The sequence below is a fragment of the Artibeus jamaicensis genome, unplaced genomic scaffold, assembly GCF_021234435.1.
Source record: "Artibeus jamaicensis isolate MK-2021 breed Jamaican fruit bat unplaced genomic scaffold, CSHL_Jam_final scaffold_1689, whole genome shotgun sequence".
In the NCBI taxonomy this organism is placed as follows: domain Eukaryota; kingdom Metazoa; phylum Chordata; class Mammalia; order Chiroptera; family Phyllostomidae; genus Artibeus; species Artibeus jamaicensis.
This window is the reverse complement of record NW_026522029.1, coordinates 10,709,007-10,730,854: the sequence shown is the minus strand read 5'-3', so window position 1 is coordinate 10,730,854 and position 21,848 is coordinate 10,709,007. Positions and strand designations below refer to the sequence as shown.

Here is a 21,848-nt window from a genome sequence, read left to right as displayed (position 1 = left end):
ATGGGAAATTAGAAAATATGTAGAGACAACTGAAAACAAAAAGAATGTTCAAAATGAGAGGCTGCATTGAAAGTGGTGTGAAGGGGAGAATTTATAATTACTTAGAAACAGTGAAGATCTTAAATCAATAACCTACTTTGCAACTTAAGGAGCGAGAAAAAGAATAAAGTAAACCCAAAGTTAGCAGAAGATAGAAGTAAATGAGACTTCCTCCAAGATGGAGGAGTAGGTGGAAACACTTTGCGTCCTCGCACAACCAAACCTAAAAACAACAAAGTTTTAACAACAGTAAACGCAACCATACCACACAATATCGACAATATGGAGTCCCAAAACAACAAAATGCTCAGCTAAACCGGTGAGAGGGGCGAAACCAGCAGCCGAGCGGGCGGGGCAGGGAAGATCCCCTGACCTGGGAGGTGCACAGGCAGCCGAGGGCACGGATCCCAGGTGTGGGCTGCTATGGACGGACACAGGGAAGAGGCACAGCTGGCTGTCTGCGGTCGGTGGAGTATTTGCCCACAGATAAACCAGTGAAGAGACGAGCATTGAGACCGCACAGCGCAGGGTGGGGCAAGTGGTGGGACGGACTGGCCGAGTGGAGAGCACTGCCATAGCTCCCCCTCTGACCCCGCCCCCACACGCAGCGTCACAAACCAGCGACCTGGGTGGCCTCGCCCTGGTGAATGCCTGAGGTGCCTCTACTCATATGTAACAGGCACAAACAGATCAAAACATGGCTCAAGAAGAGCTCAGAGCCCCAGAGCCGATAAATCTAAGTGACGAAGAAATAGCCAAACTTTCAGATGCACAGTTCAAAACACTGGTGATCAGGATGCTCACAGAACTGGTTGATTTTAGTCACAAATTACAGGAACATATGAAGGCTAAATTAATTGAAATGAATGGTAATGCACAGGAAACCAATAGTAATGGAAAGGAAACTGGGACTCAAATCAAGGGAGTACACCAGAAGGAAGGAAAAAATGACCAAACAGAAAAATATGAAGAAACAAGAATTCAAAAAAAATGAGGAGAGGCTTAGGAACCTCCAGGACATCTTTAAACGCTCCAACATCCGAATTATAGGGGTACCAGAAGGGGAAGAGGAACAGTCACGAGTGGAAACCTTATTTGAACAAATAATAACAGAGAACTTCCCCATTCTGGCAAAGGAAATACACTTCCAGGAAATCCAGGAAGCTCAGAGAGTCCCAAAGAAGTTGAACCCAAGAAGGAACACACCAAGGCACATAATAATTATATTAGCCAAGATTAAAATGAAGGAGAGAATCCTAGAAGCAGCAAGAAATAAGGGGACAGTCACCTACAAAGGACTTTCCATCAGACTGTTAGCTGATTTCTCAAAAGACACCTTACAGGCAAGAAGGGGCTGGAAAGAAGTATTCCAAGTCATGAAAACCAAAGACCTACAACCAAGATTGCTCTATCCAGCAAAGGTTTCATTTAGAATGGAAGGGCGGATAAAGTGCTTCTCAGATAAGATCAAATTCAAGGAGTTCATCATCACCAAGCCCTTATTATGTGAAATGTTAAAGGGACTTACCTAAGAAAAAGAAGATAAAAAAGATGAACAGTGAAAGGACAGCAAACTCACAGTTATCAACAACCACACCTAAAACAAAAGCAAATTAAGAGGACAGCCAGATCAGGAGTGAACAATAGAAATGAAGATCACGTGGAGGGTTAGCAACAGAGGAGTGGGAGATGGAGAAGGGGGGGAGAAGGTACAGAAAATAAGTAGCATAGACAGTAGATAGAAAATAGATGGGGGGAGGGTAAGAATAGTAGGGGAAATATAGAATCTAAAGAACTTGAGACACGTGGTCATAAACTAAAAGGGGGGAATGGTGGGGGAGGGGTGGGCAGGGTGGAGGGGAATGGAGGGGGGAAATAGAACAAATGTAATGGCATAATCAATAAAATAAAAATATATTAAAAAGTAAAAATAAAAAAAAAGTAAATGAAATAGAGAAGAGAAAATCAATGAAACCAGAAGCTGACCATTTGAAAGAAACCAGCAACAACAAACCTTCAGCTAGATGGACAAAAGAAGTTACTAAAGTCAGAAATGGAAATGGGATATTGCTGCGTATTTTACAGAAATAAAAAGATAGTGCAATGAAGAATTCTATGCCAATTAATTAGGTAACTAAATGAAATGGACAAATTCATAGAAATATATAACCTACTAAAACTAAATAACAAAGCAATAAGAATTCTGGATAAACCTACAACTAGTAAGGAGGTTGTATCTGTAATCAAAAATCTAAGGAAGCCATACCAATCCTTCTTAAATATTTTTCCCAAAACTGAAGGGGAGGGCACACTTCCTGACGTGTGCTATGAGACTAACATTACTCTGACATGAAAGCTGAGCAAACACCACAGGCCAAGATCTCATGATTATTGATGCAAAAATCTCATCAAAGTACCAGCAGACTGAACTCAGCAGCACATTGCAAAAGGCTTATACATCACGTTCATGCAGGATCTATTTCTGGAATGCAAGGATGGCTCGACATACGAAGATTTATCACTGTTAACAGCCTACTTTAAAACAGTGAAGGACAAAACAGGATTATCTCAACGGATGGAGAAAATGCATTTGACCCATGCGACTCCCTTTCATGATGAAAGCTTTCATGAACAAGCTGGACAGAGAAGGAGACTATTTAAACAGTGAAAGCTCTATGTGAAAAACCCACAGTGAACACCATGCAGTTCATTGTTATACCCATCTTTTCACACATTTACCTTTAGGTTCTCTCAGCAAATTTCAGTTACACAACAATGTTAACTACAGTCAGTCACCATGTTGTATTACATCCTCAGACCTTACTCATTCGGTAACTAAAAGTTGGTCTTCTTTTACCGAACTTGTCGTATTTCCCCCAAGTCCTAGGAAAGCACTTTTCTCCTATCTGGCTATAAGTTGCACCTTTTTTATTTTTATTTTTTAGACCCCACATATTCCCCATCTCCTGTGAGTGTCCGTCCGGTCGTGCACACTCCAGGTTCCGCTCCTTCCTGCCTGGGCAGCTCACCGAGGTCCTCCACTCCCACAAGCACTTTTTACCTGCTTCATGTTCACACGTGGGTAGAGGTCTCCCAGGTCTCCTGACATAATGTGCAGAGAGGCACTTGGGCTTGGTTACCTATGGCCAGTGAGTTGCAAATCCAAGAGGAGCCAAAAAAAGTACGATTCGTGCCACTGTGGTGCTGACGTCACAGTTTTGTTATTCTCTCAGTGGTTATTTGTATAATGCAAATGCTCCTTGTCTCATTCCTAGCTCTCATTTTCTGTATCGATACAATTAAGATTAGGTTTAGAAAAGCAGCTCCAAATGACAAAAAGAAACCAGAACAATGTATTGATAGTAGATTTCTAAATAAAACTAAATTTTATAACTTTTGTATTAAAATATTTTTTAATTAAAAAAATTTTTAAAGGCTTTACTTATTTGTTTTTAGAGAGAGGGAGAGAAACATCAGTGTGGGGTTGCCTCTAACATGGCCCCACACCAGGGACCTGACCCGCAAGCTTAGGCATGTGCCCTGACTGGGAATCGAACTGGCAACCCTTTGATTCGCAGCCTGTGCTCAATCCACTGAGCTACGCCAGCCAGGAAAAATATTTTTATGTATTTCTTTGAGATGTGACTACTTAGAGCTGAACTCTGGAAATCACTGGACTAGTTTATTCTAATAGTCTCTTACAATGTTGACATTCTTTCGTCCTCTGCTTCTACCCTTGACTTCCCACATCCCAAGAGAAAACAAATGTCATGTTGAATGTGTTTTGACTCAGAGTTTATGGGAACTTAGTGGTTGTATCAGAAAAAAATAGGTTATGCTGCAGTAATAATTAAAAAAGCCTAAAAATCTCTGGCTTACAATAAGCAAGTGTATTTCTTCTGTTAACCTCACCCAACAAGGGCCGGAGTCTTCGCGTTAGCGACTCTACACTCTGCCAGCAAAACTGCGTTTGGACACGTGCTTTCCCAGTCACGGGGCCTCAGCAGAACATCCCTGTGCTTGCATTTCATTGCCCCAGCCAATCACGTGGACACTCCCGGATTCCACACCCGCAGGGGGGAGTGCTGAATATTTATGAACAACAAAACATTTGGAGGGTGCATAGAAGGTCAGGAATAAAAACTAAGAAGGCAAAATTAATTTTCTTAGAGTGAAAATTTGGAAGATAAAAACCAAGAGACTAACCCTCACTATATCTCTTTAGTCTTTTAAATGGATTAGCAAAAGAAATTTCCAGATTCCAAAATAGCTTCACAGACAATATTCTGTTGTATTTTTGTAACAATCCAGGGACAGAAACTGAAAGACCGGGCTGTGGCTTAGAGCTCATTGTGCAAAGTGCTCGGTTTTGATTGGCAGTCTCAGCATTTGTGAACATTTCACTGTGGACATTTAGCTTCTCCGTGCCTCAGACGCTTCCTTTTGAAACTGTGGACAGTCCTAACTGTATCTTCATTTACGTATTGTCAGAACTCAAAGTGGGAACACAGAAATGGTGCACAGCAGCCCTCCATGCATGTTGTTCATTGTTTGTAGTTATTCTGCATTTTTATCATATCAACAATACTATTATTCTCATTTTCTCAGTGAGGATCTAAAAGTAATCTATAGACTTAATAGATTACTATTAAGCTTGGTTCATGCAGTCAATGGCAAAGCTTGAATCCAAAATTAGTTTTAGTTTCCTGCTTTTAGAGACTTTGTTTCCATTCTAGTCATAATTATGTTTCTGAATAATTTCACACAATTAGGTTCTCATCTGCCCTTCAGGTCACTGAGGTTATTTTAGCAAACTGTTTTTTCCCCAGTGGATTACTATAAATAGCCCGGAAAACAAGGAGTTGTTGAGATGGGGCGAGGACATTGAGAAAAGGCAGTCAGGCAAAGAGAAAGCAAATTGTTACTGTGCAATCAAAAGCCATGGTGGGGCTGCAAGCGAGGGTGGCGAGGGAGGCGGACTAAGCTGACCTCATTGTGAAGCTCTGGTTAGACTTTGTACGAATCAGATTCAGAGAATGCAAGACCTGCTGGAAGGAAGAGGATTACAGCAAATCTGTGAAGTCTTACATTCAGCTCCCCCCCACCCCACCTAATTGAAGAGAAAGAACACTTTAAAACTTTATAATTGAAAAAGACTGAACTGAAGTTTTGAGAGATTGCCAACTGAAAGAAGTGGAGGTGGTGAGTTATTTTAATTTTTTTGGGGGGGGGAGTATTATACAATCCCTTCCCCACTTTTATCTTGTAATAAATAGGTTTTGTCATATGATATGATATAGTACGAAGTTTCACAGTCTATTTTAGGTTTGTTGGCAAGTGAAGTTGCAGCTCCCAGCAGGACAAAATGTACTGTTTATATTTGAAATGCATCTGAACCGTCACTTGAAGTCTTTCTCTCGTGTCAGAAACCTGGTAGGCAAACTTGATTATCTGCCTTCTTTTCTCAAACACTCACGTGTGACTTATTGATCTGAGCTCGGGTTCATTTAGTTTTTCTTTTTTTGTGTGTGGGGGGAGGGGGTGCTCCTAGGCCCCAGGAGAGCGCGTTAAGAAAATTGTACATGAGATTCAATGTAAAATTTAGAGGGATTATGACTTTGTTCAGTAAAAGAAAGCACTACCTTGACCAAGTACAGTAATGTAACTCCCTAAAGCTCTAGAATATGGATAACAGGGAAAATAGAACAAAACAAAAACACCCAGAGAGCAATGTAAGTGATCAAATAACAGACATGGAGGTTCAACTGAAGGTATTTCTATTGAAATTTTTAACAATCCTTTTACTAAGTTACTGGCTATAAAGATATTTATGAAGCATCTAGACTAACAACAACAAATGACAAGAGCAGACACCTTGTCTCTTCTTGGTCAAGATGAATTCATTTGCATGTTAAAAAAATAGAGCCGTATCTGCTGGAGATGTGAGGCTGCTTTGGGCGAGGATAAAGACAAAGAAGCGCTCACACACCACTAACTAGTCTACCCACTACATTAAGTACGTGATTTCCTGGAGGGAAAATGCATGGATGTTCCACTTCCAAGTGCTTTCTTAAGTTGCAATGCAGAGATTTTAGTAGCTGAAAATTTGGGCTGGGAATGAGGAACAGAACCGAACTGAACGTCCTCTTTCTTTTTGAAGTTGAGACAGTACGAATGTTTGCAAATAGATGGTGAAAGCGATAATTCGACTATGAATGCTGTCGGCTCTGTTTGTGATTTTCCTTCTAACCTTGAAGGGTTTCAGAAATAAAATCTAATCCTAAATAAATAATACATGATTAAGGACTCCTTTTTTAAGCCTACGAAAGGCCAGATGTTTAAAAAGGTTAATATTCCCTCAATAAGGAAAACATTAAGCTCCGGAAGGTCATCTAGATTCTATTCCTGGAAGATTTTATGCATATTCTTTATTTGTTCAGGCTATTATTAATAACGCTTTCCAGATTATGGATGAACATTGTGTGCTCTGAGTATTCGTGTCTATTAACATTGACTTTGTAAAATATGCTCTGACAGGAGTATAAATAGCCGCTGGAAAGAACACAGACACCTTCAAAGCAAAATGAAGTTCCTTCTCTTGCTTTCCGCCATTGGGCTCTGCTGGGCACAGTACAACCCGAATACCAAGGCTGGACGGACCTCCATCGTTCATCTGTTCGAGTGGCGTTGGGTTGACATTGCCCTTGAATGTGAGCGATACTTGGCTCCCAAAGGATTTGGAGGAGTTCAGGTGGGTGCTGTTCACAATATGAATTGTGGAGTTTGCTAGGCTTACAGTGAATAAATAGCAGGATCTGTGTGGGCGAAGCAGGGACTATTTACTTCATACATACCTAGCCTAAAAGAAGGAGTTTCATGCGGAAGATACAAACTTTAGTATTGTCGGCAACGTTTACGTTTTGTTTCTGCTATACTTACTTCAGTAGGCTATTTGCCACAAACTGTTAATAATAGTAAACATATGTAGCGGTTTATAGAGTCAGAAACAATTCTAGATCTTTGATGCTTTTCTAGAATATCCAGTGATACAAAGTAAGCCGTAACTTGATACCTGAGATGATTTTATTTGCAGATCTCTCCACCCAATGAAAATGCTGTCATTAATCAACCTTCGAGGCCGTGGTGGGAACGGTACCAACCAATCAGCTACAAGTTATGCACTAGATCAGGAAACGAAGACGAATTCAGAGACATGGTCACTCGATGTAACAATGTTGGTGTAAGTGAATTCAGTTTCTTTAAAACTATTGTGTAAAAAAAATACCTTCTCTCTCCTGTTTCTCGCTCCTTCTGAGCAGACCGTATTCCATATTTTTTATTTTACTTTCTACTTCAGCTATAACTAAAATTTAATTGTTGCTTATTGTCCAGTTTTGTAAATCTTTGTGTATGTGACATTTATCTCCTAAAGATACAAGTCCCTGTGTAAAGCTATCTTACTTATAAAGCAAATATCAACTTTTAACCCTTATCACTACACACTTTTCCAGGGAGTACTTTCCAGTTAGAAATGGGAACTTCCAGTTATAATATTAGCTGCCACTTGTATGTGGCATGTGTCTCCATCTCTAAGTCCTGAGTCTTCCTCCCCATGGGTTTTTTGGATGATAAATAGATACAATGTCTTTGACGAGGAGCATAATGAGAGATAATAGTTGAGTCTGGTTGCTTTGTGAGGATGAGCCATGGAGATTTCAAAAATCAGTAATTCCTGCTGTCTCAACTTATTCTTATCCCTACCCCCCACCCCCAAAATAAAGGCTCTTTGCATGTTCTCATAGTTATGATAGCTTCTGGTTTAGTTTCTGGGGCTGTTGATTTACCATTAAATGTCAGCATTTGGCCTGGTGACTAGAATGCGTGCAGGTGGGCCTTCACCTTGACTTCCTGTCACACTTCACTCTTGGTCCTCTCAAAGTCCCAAATAGTAGGGGTGCTGTGGACATGCTGTAAAGTTCAATCACTAATAGATCATGGATTTCTGCCCGGCTGCCAACCATCGTGAACTGGAAATGCTGCCTTTCAGGTCCGTGTCTACGTGGACGCTGTGATCAACCACATGTGTGGGAACGGCGTGGCTGCGGGGACCAGCAGCACGTGTGGGAGCTACTTCAACCCTGGAACCAGGGACTTCCCCGCAGTGCCCTTCTCTGGGTGGGACTTCAATGACGGCAAGTGCAGAACTAGCAGTGGGGACATCGAGAACTACAATGATCTCTACCAGGTAGCTACAAAAAAAAAACCCCCAGCATTCTGTAAAAGAGCTCTCTCTACCTTTCACTGTCTACATAGAACTCATCCATCCCCACTGAAATTCTAGCTTAGATTCCCCAAGAAAGCAGGATTGCAGGCATGACTGTTGAAAAATAAGAAACTCAAATCAAGATTTAAAACTTTCCTCCACTTAGTCTCTCCCCATTAAAAAGCCCATCCACTTTACTGCCTACGTTCTCCATTTTCATAATAGGAAATATTTCCCAGGTATGTCCAGACTAGAATGTCCATGGCCCCAGAGCCCAATGCGAAGAAGACACTACAGGAATTTCCACTGATGAATACATGAGTGAATACACCTGAGCCTGTGGATTCTCAGGTAGACACGATGTTTCTTGCACCCACCAAACAAATTTTCGCCCCAACAGGTCAGAGACTGCCGTCTGTCAGGTCTACTTGATCTCGCGCTGGAGAAAGACTATGTGCGCTCCAAGATTGCTGAGTACCTCAACCACCTCATTGACATCGGCGTGGCAGGGTTCAGGATAGACGCTTCCAAGCACATGTGGCCCGGAGACATGAAGGCCGTGTTGGATCAGCTGCATCACCTGAACACAACCTGGTTCCCGGAAGGCAGTAAACCCTTCATTTACCAGGAGGTACGTCAACAGGTCTATGTACCTGTACACGATCACCTAAGTCGGTGGAAAATAAACGGCGGGTTTCATGAAAAATATAACTTCTGCGGGTTAATCACTGAATCATTGCTGTAGCACGGGAACCAGCTGTGTAGAACATCCTTTCATCTTTCATTCAGAGGCTGCTCTTCATCGAACTCGCTGTTTATCACAAGGGGTTTTCAGGAAGGGCAGGCAGAGAATTCGTTTAGGCTGCAAACAGCTCTTTGCTATTCCCCGTCTCCCCGGAGACCATTTCAGGAGACAGACAGTAATACAGCTGCTGCCTTGCGCCGGTCTCTGTGGTTTAAATCTTGTCTGCAGCACTGTTAGCTGTGTTCTTGTAGGCGAGTTGATTTATCTCCCTACGCAGAAATTATGTCATGTGAGGAGAGGAGATAGTGATAATAGTTACGTCTGTGTTTTTGTCAGAAAGTTAGATGCATTGATATTTATCGAGCACTTAGAAATGTCATCGGCCATGTTATTTATGTGCGAGACCGAACAAGGTCAGCGTTCCCGCAGGACGGCAGGTCGCCTGGTCAGGGCACTTTCCAGGTCGTCGTAAACAGGAATCTTGGCATAAGGACAGTCACTTGGGGCATTTCAAAAAACGCGAAGAGTTTCAAGCCATTTGCTATGTAGCATTCACTGGTTGGCAAAAATGCTAACCCGGAATGATGTTTTCCCCTCTATTCCTTCTAGGTAATCGATCTGGGTGGTGAGCCCATCAAAAGCAGCGAGTACTTTGAGAATGGCCGCGTGACGGAATTCAAGTACGGCGCAAAGCTGGGCACGGTTCTGCGCAAGTGGGATGGAGAGAAGATGGCCTACTTGAAGTAAACGAAATACGATTTGCCTTTCGAACCCCTTCATAGACCCGTTATACAGCTTATCACCCCAACAGGAGTTGTCTTATTCAGACCTTATTTAGACTAACACTTTCGAGGAGTCTGTTACCAGTAACAAGTGTTCCAGTTCCCCAAACCCGAATCGATCGTTGTTGTTACTTAGAAGGTCAATCGCAGGAAGTAGGTCTAGAAAAGCACGCAGACCACCCCCGGGAGGTTTCGATCTGTGTGTTACACCGTCGCACCCGGTTTCGCTGTCGCCCAATAACCTGTGAGGCCCAGGTGGTTATTCAGGTGACTCTGCCACCTATGAAGTCCCCACAGCATGGCCACACTGTGGAGTTTACATTTACTCCACCCGTTTACTGCAGATTTTAAAATATTGCTATTATAGAAGGACAGTGTTGAAGTCTTGGTTGTGCCGATCTATATAGTATGATGTGGATTTGTCCCTCCTGGTGTCCATTTAAATTGTACCGCACTAAAGCTTCTAAAAGGACTTGTTTCAATAGCAAAAATGCCTGTAACATGAATGTGATAAAGTAATTCATGCATATGTATAGCTATATATTTACCCATGGAATGTATGTGTAGATAGCACAGCTATATGTACACAGTGTATATGCCAGGATGGGCAAATGTGGGTTTACAGTTCTTAATATAGAAATAACCCAAATAAACGATGCCATAATTAATACATAGTCAAACAGATATAAACTCACAACTGCAAACCTACGCTTGCCCACCCCTGTACAGATAAATTGCATCCTTTTCACTGGAGAATTCCCTGCGGGGTTCCACGGTGGGGGAAGTGCGTGTGGAGCTTTCTCTGAAGGGCACCCGTGTGTCTGAACAGGAACTGGGGAGAGGGCTGGGGCTTCGTGCCCTCCGACCGGGCGCTCGTCTTCGTGGACAACCACGACAACCAGCGGGGACACGGGGCCGGGGGGGCCTCCATCCTCACCTTCTGGGACTCGCGGTAGGCACCCGTTCTCTGTTTTGTCTCCTCCTACCTTTCTGTCACACTAACAACGTCGTTCTCTGCTGTGACGACACCGTTTTGTGACTTTCAGACTGTACAAAATGGGCGTGGGCTTCATGCTCGCCCACCCTTACGGGTTCGCACGAGTGATGTCGAGCTTCCGCTGGCCCAGGTATTTCGAGAACGGAAAAGTGAGTACTGCTGTTGTACAGAATCTTTGTGTCTCCAGAAAAGGAGGGCAGTTTTGTTCTGACTTCACATGATACCAATATGTGAGTGAGTCATTGATGGGGTGTATTAGTGTAAAGCCTGACACAGGATTCGTGGCAATGCAGCGGATACTAAAAAACTACAATTTGTGGTCTCTGCTCTCAGCTCGTATGTAAGGTGTTTCAGAAATAGGACAAACATACCTCCTTACTTCCCCAAAACACTCGAAAAAGAGGATACAGGGAGTTTAATGCGTACCCCTCATCAGAACCCATTTTACAGGGCTGGTTTGTGAATGGCAAATGAACAAACTTGTAAGGAACTTAAAGCAGTACCTGCCCATAGCAATAGAAGTACTGGTTATATACTTTTAAAAAGTTCTATGAAAGGCAAAACCAGCATCGCGTTGACCTGAGGTTCAACAGGCAAGGCATTTTACAGGAAAGAAAATGCATGTATTGAAGAAGGTAAACTTGCCGACTATCCTGGGGAAGATTAGTATGGGGGGAAATCTTAGGGAAAGGCGTTAATCTGACTAAACATTTTTAGAAGAAACTGAAAATCACGTTTTAAATGTATTTAGAAAGGTAGCGGAAACTGTTCTCTTTAAGGTGACGGTTTCAGCTGTAGCATCATCAGCAACCTCACAGCTGAAGGAGACAACCTTCTTCCCTACAAAGGACACAGATGTTTCTCTAGTTTGTCCCAGATTCCTTTCACTGTGAGAAAGGAATCTACTCTGTATAGCAACTCACCCATTCTGTTGTTAGACAGGTTCACTATTTAGACGTCCCTGTTTATTGAGCCAACTTCTGCAGATTTCCATCAATTGGTCTTATTTCTGACGTCAGGAGTCATAGACCACGTCCATTTCCGTTTTTCTCATAACATTTCCACTTTCCTAACACTTCTGCCAAAGGATCTTAGCTTTGGCCACTGTTCATCACGTGACCTTTAAGACACACAGTGAGAAGCTTCCTGGACATAATCTGTAAGTTTCCTACATTTATCTTACAAAGTACCAGCCAGGAAAACGGAGCCTTAAACCTGTGCTCAAATGAGAGTGTGGTGATGTCTTGCTGGATGCATTTATCCAAAAGGAAGAATGAAGGGCACTGTTCTTAGATTTACTTAGTAATTACTGTATTTAAGGCATTTTGCATGTTATTTAATTTTATAGCATCTCAACAATATTCCTATTTCACAGAAGAAGAAAATAAGACACAGAGAAATTACGTATATCGACTGAGCTTTCTCAGTAGTAAAACGTTTTCATTCTGTCGTTTCTGACACTAAACTCCTAGCTGTCTCAGTGACATGGCCCTGCGTGTAGTGATGTAAGAAGCCATTGCAATTTCTGGGAAAGAAAGTGAGAGGATAAAACAAATTTCTTTTGAAGTTTGGCTCCAGGAACCGAGAAGTTGGAGGGAAGCTGGTGAGGACTCAGTGGGGGGGCTTTACTGAAGGAGCTGGATTTTCAGTGCAGACCCTCCAGGGCACAAACAGGACAGATTAGATGGGGTGTTCTGGAGAGGGAAGAGGTAGAACTAGTTAACGTTTCAGATCTGCACATTTTTAATTTTTTCTGCTAATTAAGGATGTTAACGATTGGATCGGTCCACCAAATAATAATGGAGTAATTAAAGAAGTGACTATTAATCCGGACACCACCTGTGGCAATGACTGGGTCTGTGAGCACCGTTGGCGTCAGATCAGGTGGGAGGACCTTTTTAGGGGCGTTCTCTGAATTGGGGGGTGGGGGTGGGCGGCGTGGGGGAAAGCGGTGGTGGGGAAATGGAGACAACTGCACTTGAACAACAATTTTTAAAAAACAAATTATTAAACTTTTTCTGCCTTCTATTTTAAACTGTTGAAGTATCCATCGCCATGGCACTTTGTTTCGTGTTTAGGAACATGGTGATGTTTCGCAACGTCGTCGATGGCCAGCCGTTTACAAATTGGTGGGACAACGGCAGCAACCAGGTAGCGTTCGGCAGAGGCAACAGAGGGTTCATCGTCTTTAACAATGACGACTGGTAAGTGGGTGCCCATTAGACATTATGATTCATACGCGTGCGCGCTGGGTTTGTTCTTTTCTCCGTCTGCTCATTTACTTTTTTGTATCTGAAAAAGTCTTTAGTCAGTGGATTAGAAACAGAGAGATCAGAAAAGGACCCAGAAAAGTGAATGATGAAGGCTCTTACGCCTCTGACCGCCTCCTTGTAAGGGATTTCTGGGCGGAGCAGAGTGAGTTTTGCGCACCTTGCGCACCTTGCGCACCTTGCGCATCGTGCGCCTCGTATCCGCTCACGTGCCCACCTCACTCGAGACACAGTCATTCGTACGCAGGTTGTGACGTCACTGGAAGAAGCTGTCCTATGACCCTCTTTCATTTAAATGCAGCAGTGGAGAGCTACAGCGTTGGTACTGAAATACCTTCTTTTTCTAGCTCTTTCTCTCAACTCTTCTTCTATCTGTTTCTTTGGCCTTTGTCTTCACTCCTCTCTCTCTGTGACAGTGTTTTTGTGTTTTTTTTTTAAGCACAGGTGTAAAGAATATGTATCTTATGGTAAACAATGTTGTTAGGAGAGTTTTAAGTGTTCCATTTGAGACCAGAACGATGGCTCAGGCCGTCACAGTGTCTGCCCAGGGATGGCTTCCACTCACGCTTAGCTCATCCGAGCTTGAATTGTGTTTTACTGACAAAACAAAATTAATCGAATGTATCTCTCTTGCTGAAAGAATCAGTGGCTAGTCCTTCAATTTCTGTCTTTTATGTTTGGGAGAGCCAATATAAATGTATGAGACAGCTTTATATTTAAAACCTAATCAACAAAACAAAGCAAACAAGCAAAATATAACCAAAGACACTGAAATAGAGAACAGGCTGACAGGGACCAGAGGGGAGAGGGGAGGGAATTTCAGGGGAAAAGGGGAAGGGTTTGCAGGAATAAATATAAAGGACACATGGACAGTAACAGGGTGGGTGGGAATGGGAGGGGGTGGGTTGGGGTGAGGGGAAAAGCCAGAAAACTGTACTTGAACACCAATTAAAATTAAAAATCACAAAAAAAACCCTATGTACTTCTTCAAAGAAATATTAGGTTGTTTTTATCTTTAGCCCAAATGCATTGTAGCCTCTTGAAAACAGAAGAGTTTTTTGAAGAAATAACCAACTTAATGGTTTGACAGTAACTTGCATTTTCTTCAGTTGAGATGGGGGCACATTTAAAATATTTGCATTTGCCACAAGAAGTACTTTTATCCCGTGGGGGCAGCACGACTCCCGTCCTCACTGATAGTCTTCACCCTCCGTTTCCTGTGATGCTCACTAGCGACTCGAAATCATGAAGTCTTCTGTAAGACTGCTTCTGTTGCCCAGGAAACCGCCCCCCTGCGCCCAGAGGTCTTTGTGGGTAGTTGTTAGCGCGGAGCCCCTGACTATTCCGGTTCTGCCCCGTGTTTCAGAGGTCATCTGTATTCTTGCCTTGAATTGTGTCGATGTCAAGTTAAATCTTAGCTTTTGTTCTACAGGCCATTGTCTATGACGTTGCAAACGGGCCTTCCCGCTGGCACATACTGTGATGTTATTTCTGGAGATAAAGTCGCTGACGACCAGTGCACGGGAATTGAAGTCTATGTTTCTGGGGATGGCAACGCCTACTTTTCCATCAGTAACTCTGCTGAAGATCCATTTATCGCCATTCACGCTGAATCCAAATTATGAAATTTGAATTAAACACATATATACCCAGAGAAATAACCAAGTGTGTGGCGTTGTTCTTACCTTTATAAATTCTTACCATTCAATCATTTTTGGTAAAACCGTAGTAAATAATCCACTTGAAAACTCAGAAGGGCATAAAAAAATCCCATAATGTTACAATCATAAAATAATTACAGTCGACATTTTGTCATATTTTAGCAGACTCACATTAACCTACTTATCAGAGTTGGGGGCTTGGTGAAAAAGGTAAAGGGATTAAGCAAAAAAAAAATTCACAGACACAGACAACAGCAGGGTGATTCCCAGAGGGAAAGGGGATGAATGGTGATGGAGGGAGACTGGACTTGGGGTGGCGAACACACCATACAGTGTACAGATGACGTATTATAGAATTGTACTCCTGAAACCTACATAGTTTTATTAACCAATGTGACCCCAATAAACTCAATACTCTTTAAAAAATAACTAAGTAAGAAAAGAGATTTCTAAGAACTCAGATAGGCACCTTGATAAATATGTTTGTGGACGACACCGGCTGCCCAGCTGTGGGTCACTGATGTATGTCTGTGTTCATTTCTCCCACACAGTGTTTCTAGCAGGGAGTCAGGGAAAGCTGACTTAGAGATGATTCCTGTAAAAATTGATAACATTTGGGTGGCTTTAACAATGTGAAAGCCCTTTTACAGCGAATAAGTTTCAGAATAAACTAACATTATGCCATCTGTAATTCTGATTATATGGAGCTCACAGGAATCTTTTCTCTTTCACCTTTTCTCTCTCTACCTTGTGGCTTTAACTAGATGCCGTCCAGCTTTCTGTTCTACCGCTTAACCCTCACTATGAACGGATGTTTATTTAGGGCATTCAAGGTACCATGAACCAAGGTGTCCTTAGCTGGTCATTCTCCCTCACCCTGACATTAAATGTGGGGTTTGTTGCTCCTTATCAACATCATCAAAAACAGCTGTTATTAACCCGTCTTTTCCTTCATCTATATGATTTCACGAGAGTATTTAAAATGCCGAGTCGCTCCCTCCTCTTCTATTCTGTTGGCTTCTGTGACTCTCATCTTAGTCTCCCTTTTTGCTCATTGATTGCCCTTCCTCCACATTTTTACTGGTTCAGCTTCCGTTTGACATGTGGGCTTTTTTTGGATCTATAATTACCCTGTTTCGCTCACTCAGTCAACGGGACCTTTAGTCCCAGGACACTGGAACATGTTACATAACAGCTTGATGATTGTCCCTAAAATAAACTGAGATAATGAGAGGAAAAGAAGCAGCACAGATCATTTTGGGGGAGAGAATTATTAGTCAAGGTGTGGCCTGGGAATATAAAGAGTTTTATTCTCTCTCTAATTCTTTCAAGGTTAATTCATTCTTGCTTAGCCCTGAATTCTCAGGCCAGAAATGTCATGGGATCTCAACAGAGGCAAAAAACGTTTGATAAAATTCAACAAACCTTTGTGGTAAAAACTAAAAAAATTAGAGAAGGAGTGTATCTCAGCATAGTTAAGGCCTTTATAACAAGCCCACAGCGAACATTATAGTTAATGGTAAGAAGCTAAAAGGCTTTTTTCTTAAGATTAGGAACAAGACAAGCACCTCCTGCTCTCTATTTAACACAGTACTGGAAGTCCTGGCAAGGTTAATCAGGCAAGATAAAGGAATAAAAAGCACCCAAACCTGAAAGAAACAAGTAATACTGTCTCTAATTCCAGATGACATGATCTTGTCATGGAAGCTCCTAAAGACTCAGGAAAAAAGGTGTTAGAACCGATGATGACATTTAGTTTAAGTTGCAAGATACAAAATCAACATGCAAATGTTGCCTCTGTTTCGATGCACTGACATTGAACTATCAGAATGAGAAATTAAGAAAGCAATTATATTTACTATAGCATAAAGTACATAGGAATACATTTAAACAAAAAGATGAGAGAGTTATACACTGAAACTATAAGGTGCTCATCAAAGAAATTGAAGAAGATACAAATAAATGAAAAGATACCCTGTGTTTTTGGATTGGAAGAATTAATATTGTTAAAAATGTCCATGCTACCCAAAGCAATCTATAGATTCAATGCAGTCTCTATCAAAATTCCAGTAGCATTTTTCACAAAAACAGGAAAAAAATTCATATGGAACCAAAAAGGACCCAGAATAACCAAGGCAAACTTGAGCAAAACAAAATTGGAGACATCACACTGCCTTATTTCAAACTATATAACAAAGCTCTAGTAATTAAAACAGCATGGTACTGGCATAAAAACAAACACATAGAACAATGGAACAGAATAGAGAGAAATAAACCTACATATATACGGTCAACTAATCTTTGACAAGAGTGCCAAGAACATACAATAGGGAGAGTGTCTTTAATACATGGTGTTGTGAAAACTGGATATGTACAGGGAAGAGAATAAAACTGGACTACCTTACAGCACTCACAAAAGTTAATTTGAAGTGGATCAAAGACCTAAATGTGGAGCCTGAAACCATAAAGCTCCTAGAAGAAAAAGGGGGAAAAGCCTCATAACATTGGTCTTGGATTTCATAGATAGGACACCAAAACCACACACAAAAAAGCAAAAATAAACAAATGGAAGTACATCAACTAAAAAGCTTCTGTACACCAAAGGAATCAGTCCATAAAATAAGAAAACAGCGTATGGAATGGGCAAAAATATTTGGAAACCATATATCTGAAAAGAGGTTAATACCGAAATTACATAAGGAACTTTTAAGGCTCAATACCAAAAACCCAGCCCATTTAAAAAATGGGCAAAGCCTCCTAACAGACATTTTTCCTACAAAGACATACAAATGGCCTGTAGAAACATAAAACGGTGCTCAACATCACTAATTATATGGGTTATGCAAACCAAAGCCACAATGAGACATTACTTTACACCTGTTGGGATGTTTATTATTAAAAAAAGGTAAGTGATAAATGTTGGTAAGTTTGTGAAGATAAAGAACCTATGTACACTGCTGGTGGGGATGTAAGTTGGTATAGGCATTATGGAAGACAGTATGGGGGTTTCTCAAACAATGACGAGGAGAACTATATGGTCTATCAGTGCCTCTCCTGGATATACATTTGGAGGAAATAAAATCACATCTTGAGTTGATATCTGCGCTCTCATGTTTATTGCAACACGATTCACAATAATCAAGATACGGTAAGTACACCTAGAAGCTGGACCAATTTTTGATAGGAGGACAACCTAAAGGTCAGTGGATGAGTGAATAAAGAAAATATACACAATGGAATATTATTCAGCCATAAAAAGGAAGGAAATTCTGCCTTTATGAGAACACACGTATGAATCTGGAGTGTATTATGCTAGGTGAAATAGCCAGCTGAAAACTAACACGTACTGTGGTATTATTTATATGGAATGTAGATGAAATACAAGCTGAACTCATAGAAACAGTAGAAATAGCAGTTGTCAGGCCTGGGATGGGGAGATAAAGAGATGTGGGACAAAGGGTGCAAAATTTTAAGGGAAGATGAGTAAGTTCTGAAGATCAATAAGTGACTAGAGTTGATAAAGTGAGTTGTTCGCTTGAAATGCTCTGATAGCACGTCTTACTAGTTCTCATGAAAATGTTAATTATATGAGGGGGTGGGTGTTTAATTAACTTGATCTTGGTCACAATTTCACAATGTGTATGCATATTATATCATCACATCGTACACTTGAAATGTATACAATTTTATCTGTCAATTATTTCTCAATAACGCTAGAGAAAAAATCATGGGGAAGTCAAGTATTTTGGCAAAATATGATCGTGTTTTCTGGATTTTTAAGCCATAAGAGGTCATTATTTTGGTAAGCTGTGCCCTTAATAAGAGAACCAATTATTCTTAAGGCAGAAAAATTATGTCACCTGGTGGGGATATAATACATTTGAAGTCCATTTCTACAGGTTCTGGCAGAAGTGATGCCTGCTTGAGTGTGGTTGGTAGGGTAATAATAAGGGTGTAATATTTTGTAGTTTTAATGTGAACATTTCACCTAAAATGTCATAGGGTGTGTTTGAGCGTGGTATTATGTTACAGAATTGCATGCTTATGATTTTGTAATAAAAAGGGGCATCCATCGCACTTTCTGTTTGCTCATCTATATAAGTTGTTTCTTCCTTGAGATGGTTCATTTCATGGCAGGAGTAATCCTGCCTGTACAGACTGAGTTGTTTCCTTTCTCATGGAAGAGAGGACTCTCTGTGTTGAAAAGTCATCATTACTATTATTAGACTTTTCCTTTTAAATCAAAGCTGAGCCAATGAACCTCTTCATAGGTGATCGATCACAGAATGATGGGGACATCTGCTCAGTGTCTTTTCAGGGAATCTCAATATGATGATTATTAGTATCATTATTATTATCTTTCAACTTCCAAATAAAGTGAACTTTTATGCACCAGGCCAATTTCTGATGTTTCCAAAAAGACACTTACGATTAATAAAGCAAATCTGGAAAGAGAGCACTTTCTGTGGTAAAGAGAGGTAAATGAGACCGTTTTTTGTGAAGGACAGAAAAATCTCTAATTATTTAAACTGAATTGTTTTTTGAACATTTGCATTTTGCTTTTAAGAATCTATCAAAGCAAATTCCTCCCAACTTGAAAGTGACTAGAAAAAATTTTAGGGTCTTAACTCAGGGCTAGTTTAACTGAATCTTAATTTTCCTTCTGTTTTATTGGCTCCTGCTAAAGTCTTAAAAAATACAAAACAAAAAAAACTAGCTATAAAGGAGGAGAGTGGGGGAAGCTGGATATATTAGATGTAGCTTACAATTTGCTGAAGAAAATCACAAAGTTTTAGAAGAAATCATTAAAGAATGCCAATAAAAACAACACTTCTTAAAAAAAAACCAGCAGGGGAGTGATATATTAAAAGACCTTTAAAGGTCTTTCACAAGCAATTGAACAGATGGGCAAATACACAGTCTGTTTGCTCTTTTTACCCTTGAACATAAACTCCGGGAAAAGAAAAAAATGAAGTGTGGTTCAAAGCCACTTACGTAATCCGTTTTTAGGGAGAAACAGATGAGTTAAAAAGGCACAAAGATGAGTTTAGGTACAAAGAATATCACTTCCTTTGAAATAAAAGGTAAAATTTATTATTTCCCTATAATTCCAAATCGACAAGTCCAATGCACTATCTTTTGACACTTTTGAAGATGTCTTTCAATCAAGAAACAATTATATTTTCATAATCAATTCAATCAGTGAAGATCTTTCAATCACCTCTCTGAACCTCAGTTTCCTCATCTGTGAAATGAACATAATATCTCATTTTAGTCTGGGGAACTACATAAATTGTATACACGTATAACAGTAATTGCTATTTTTGGTTAAATGCATACTGTACCTCCTCAATAAAGACATGTCTCTTGTTCTAATGCTGAGGGCTAGCAATTTGATATTTCTCCTAAAATCTAACTGAAAGAAGAAGAAAATCTCACAAAGTATTGGAATTGGAACAGAAGGTAACATCTTCCCCTAATCTGAAATCTTGCCAGGTTCAGCCTGGGTGCCATTAGCCGAACGTTAGTTAACAGAAAAGCCCTCTTGACTCCAGTGTTTCTAGTTAAGTTCTAGGTCATGGATCTGCAGGAAGGCCACCAGCAGGGATCTCAGGCTCAGCTTTGTGTCCTATGATCTTACGTGTGATATAGGGCCACAGGTGAAAAGGGAAGCTGCGTGTTACCATGAACACGCACATCCATCACCACAACACGTATTTATCCAGCGCACAGCACTCCTGTAGGTTCTGCAAAAGATGTCGCCCCTGCTTAAGTGCAAAATAGAGTTGGGAAAGCAGAATGGAACTACACGATGCATTAATGAAAGTAGAGGAACGTGGTCAAAGGTATGCAAATTAAGTATGGATCGTAAGTTGTTTGATTTTGAAGAAGGGAGACCTTGCGTGTCTGAGGAAGATTAGTGGGAAAGGAAGGTCTGAGACAGACAAGGCGGGTCTCTAAGGAAGGGGAAAGAGGGAGGGGGGCGTTCCAGGTGGAGAAAGGTCAGGACAGGAGGAAGCACAGAAGGAGGAGAGAGACTGTGGAACTGTGTAGGCCCATCTATTAGTGAGGCTGGAGGTGGGGTTTATGGAATACTAGTGGAAGATAGGTTGGAAAGGTAGAACAAAACCTACCAGTAACATAAATTTTCTGTCAAGGCCTTTCTCTTGGGTTTCATGTATTGATACTAGCCACAGCCTTTCCAAATAGAAAGGGGATTACTATCCATGCAGGATAATCATAGGTCACCACTGGGAAGTTCCAGGAACTACCGTTACTCATGCTGATGTTAAAACCGACTTAGTCGGCTAGGTTTGGGTTGGCGTGCATTACCTCTAGGTTGGCTCTGGTTCTCCCCGAACTCCCTGCGGTGCGGTTTCAGTGGCGCTGGGTCCCGCCCCGTCTGGGAGCACGCACGCAGGTCTGCCAGCCTTCCATCAGCTCTGGTGAGCCTCCCAGGCTGTCACTGCTCACCCCAGGCTTGCTGAAATAATTTCACTATTGTCATGCTGCAGTAATTGATGGTGAATGACAGCTTGCTTCCTGCTCACCATCCGTACGTGATTGGGGAGAGAACTAATAGGACTGTATCCCTGATGTGACTGTCAGTCAAGAGCCATCTCAAGAACAGGAGAAAATGAAACAAAGCCCCACGATGTGTCAGGAGAGCATGGTTTCAATCATATTGCTGCTGGCTTTGGAGAAGAAAGCACGGACGTAAAATGTCTTCCTATAGCAGTACGCACAGGAATGTATTTTCAAATTAAACTATGCGATTATATCCAGCAAAATTCTCTTTCAATGAAAATAAACTTTTGAAAAATTTCAGGGGAGCATAAAAGCATCATTTGGTACAAAGTATTTTCTGCCTTTTATTCGAAAGATTCCAAAAAGTTACATTTGTATTCATGTAACAAAAACAGCTTTAAAAGGCAGAAAAATTTTAAAAGTTTATATATCAGTATTTTTATCAGTAGTTCCTATATTAGAAATTTTTCCGAGAAAGAGAATGTTTTTGGCAAAGTATAGGTTTATTTTTTTAGAGGCAGTACATGAAAACACTTAGTGCGCAGGCTCAGAGCTCAGGCCAG

General features: G+C 41.1%; 1 protein-coding gene across 3 annotated transcripts; it reads left to right on the top strand.

Moving 5' to 3' along the window:
* The first annotated feature begins 4,916 nt into the window (after nucleotides 1-4,916).
* LOC119054978 (pancreatic alpha-amylase) lies at nucleotides 4,917-14,757 on the top strand. 3 transcript variants are annotated; one of them, XM_037153061.2, is made up of 12 exons: nucleotides 4,917-5,241; nucleotides 5,365-5,472; nucleotides 6,577-6,790; nucleotides 7,133-7,279; nucleotides 8,087-8,284; nucleotides 8,703-8,933; nucleotides 9,657-9,790; nucleotides 10,659-10,781; nucleotides 10,876-10,975; nucleotides 12,592-12,710; nucleotides 12,905-13,030; nucleotides 14,529-14,757. In XM_037153061.2, exons 3-12 carry the CDS (start codon nucleotides 6,623-6,625, stop codon nucleotides 14,719-14,721), a joined length of 1,539 nt encoding a protein of 512 aa, XP_037008956.1. In that variant the 5' UTR covers nucleotides 4,917-5,241; nucleotides 5,365-5,472; nucleotides 6,577-6,622; the 3' UTR covers nucleotides 14,722-14,757. The 3 variants fall into 3 exon arrangements, with proteins under 3 accessions (XP_037008956.1, XP_037008955.1, XP_037008957.1); XM_037153060.2 differs by having other exon boundaries at nucleotides 5,355-5,472; XM_037153062.2 differs by lacking the exon at nucleotides 5,365-5,472.
* Nucleotides 14,758-21,848: the final 7,091 nt, after the last annotated feature.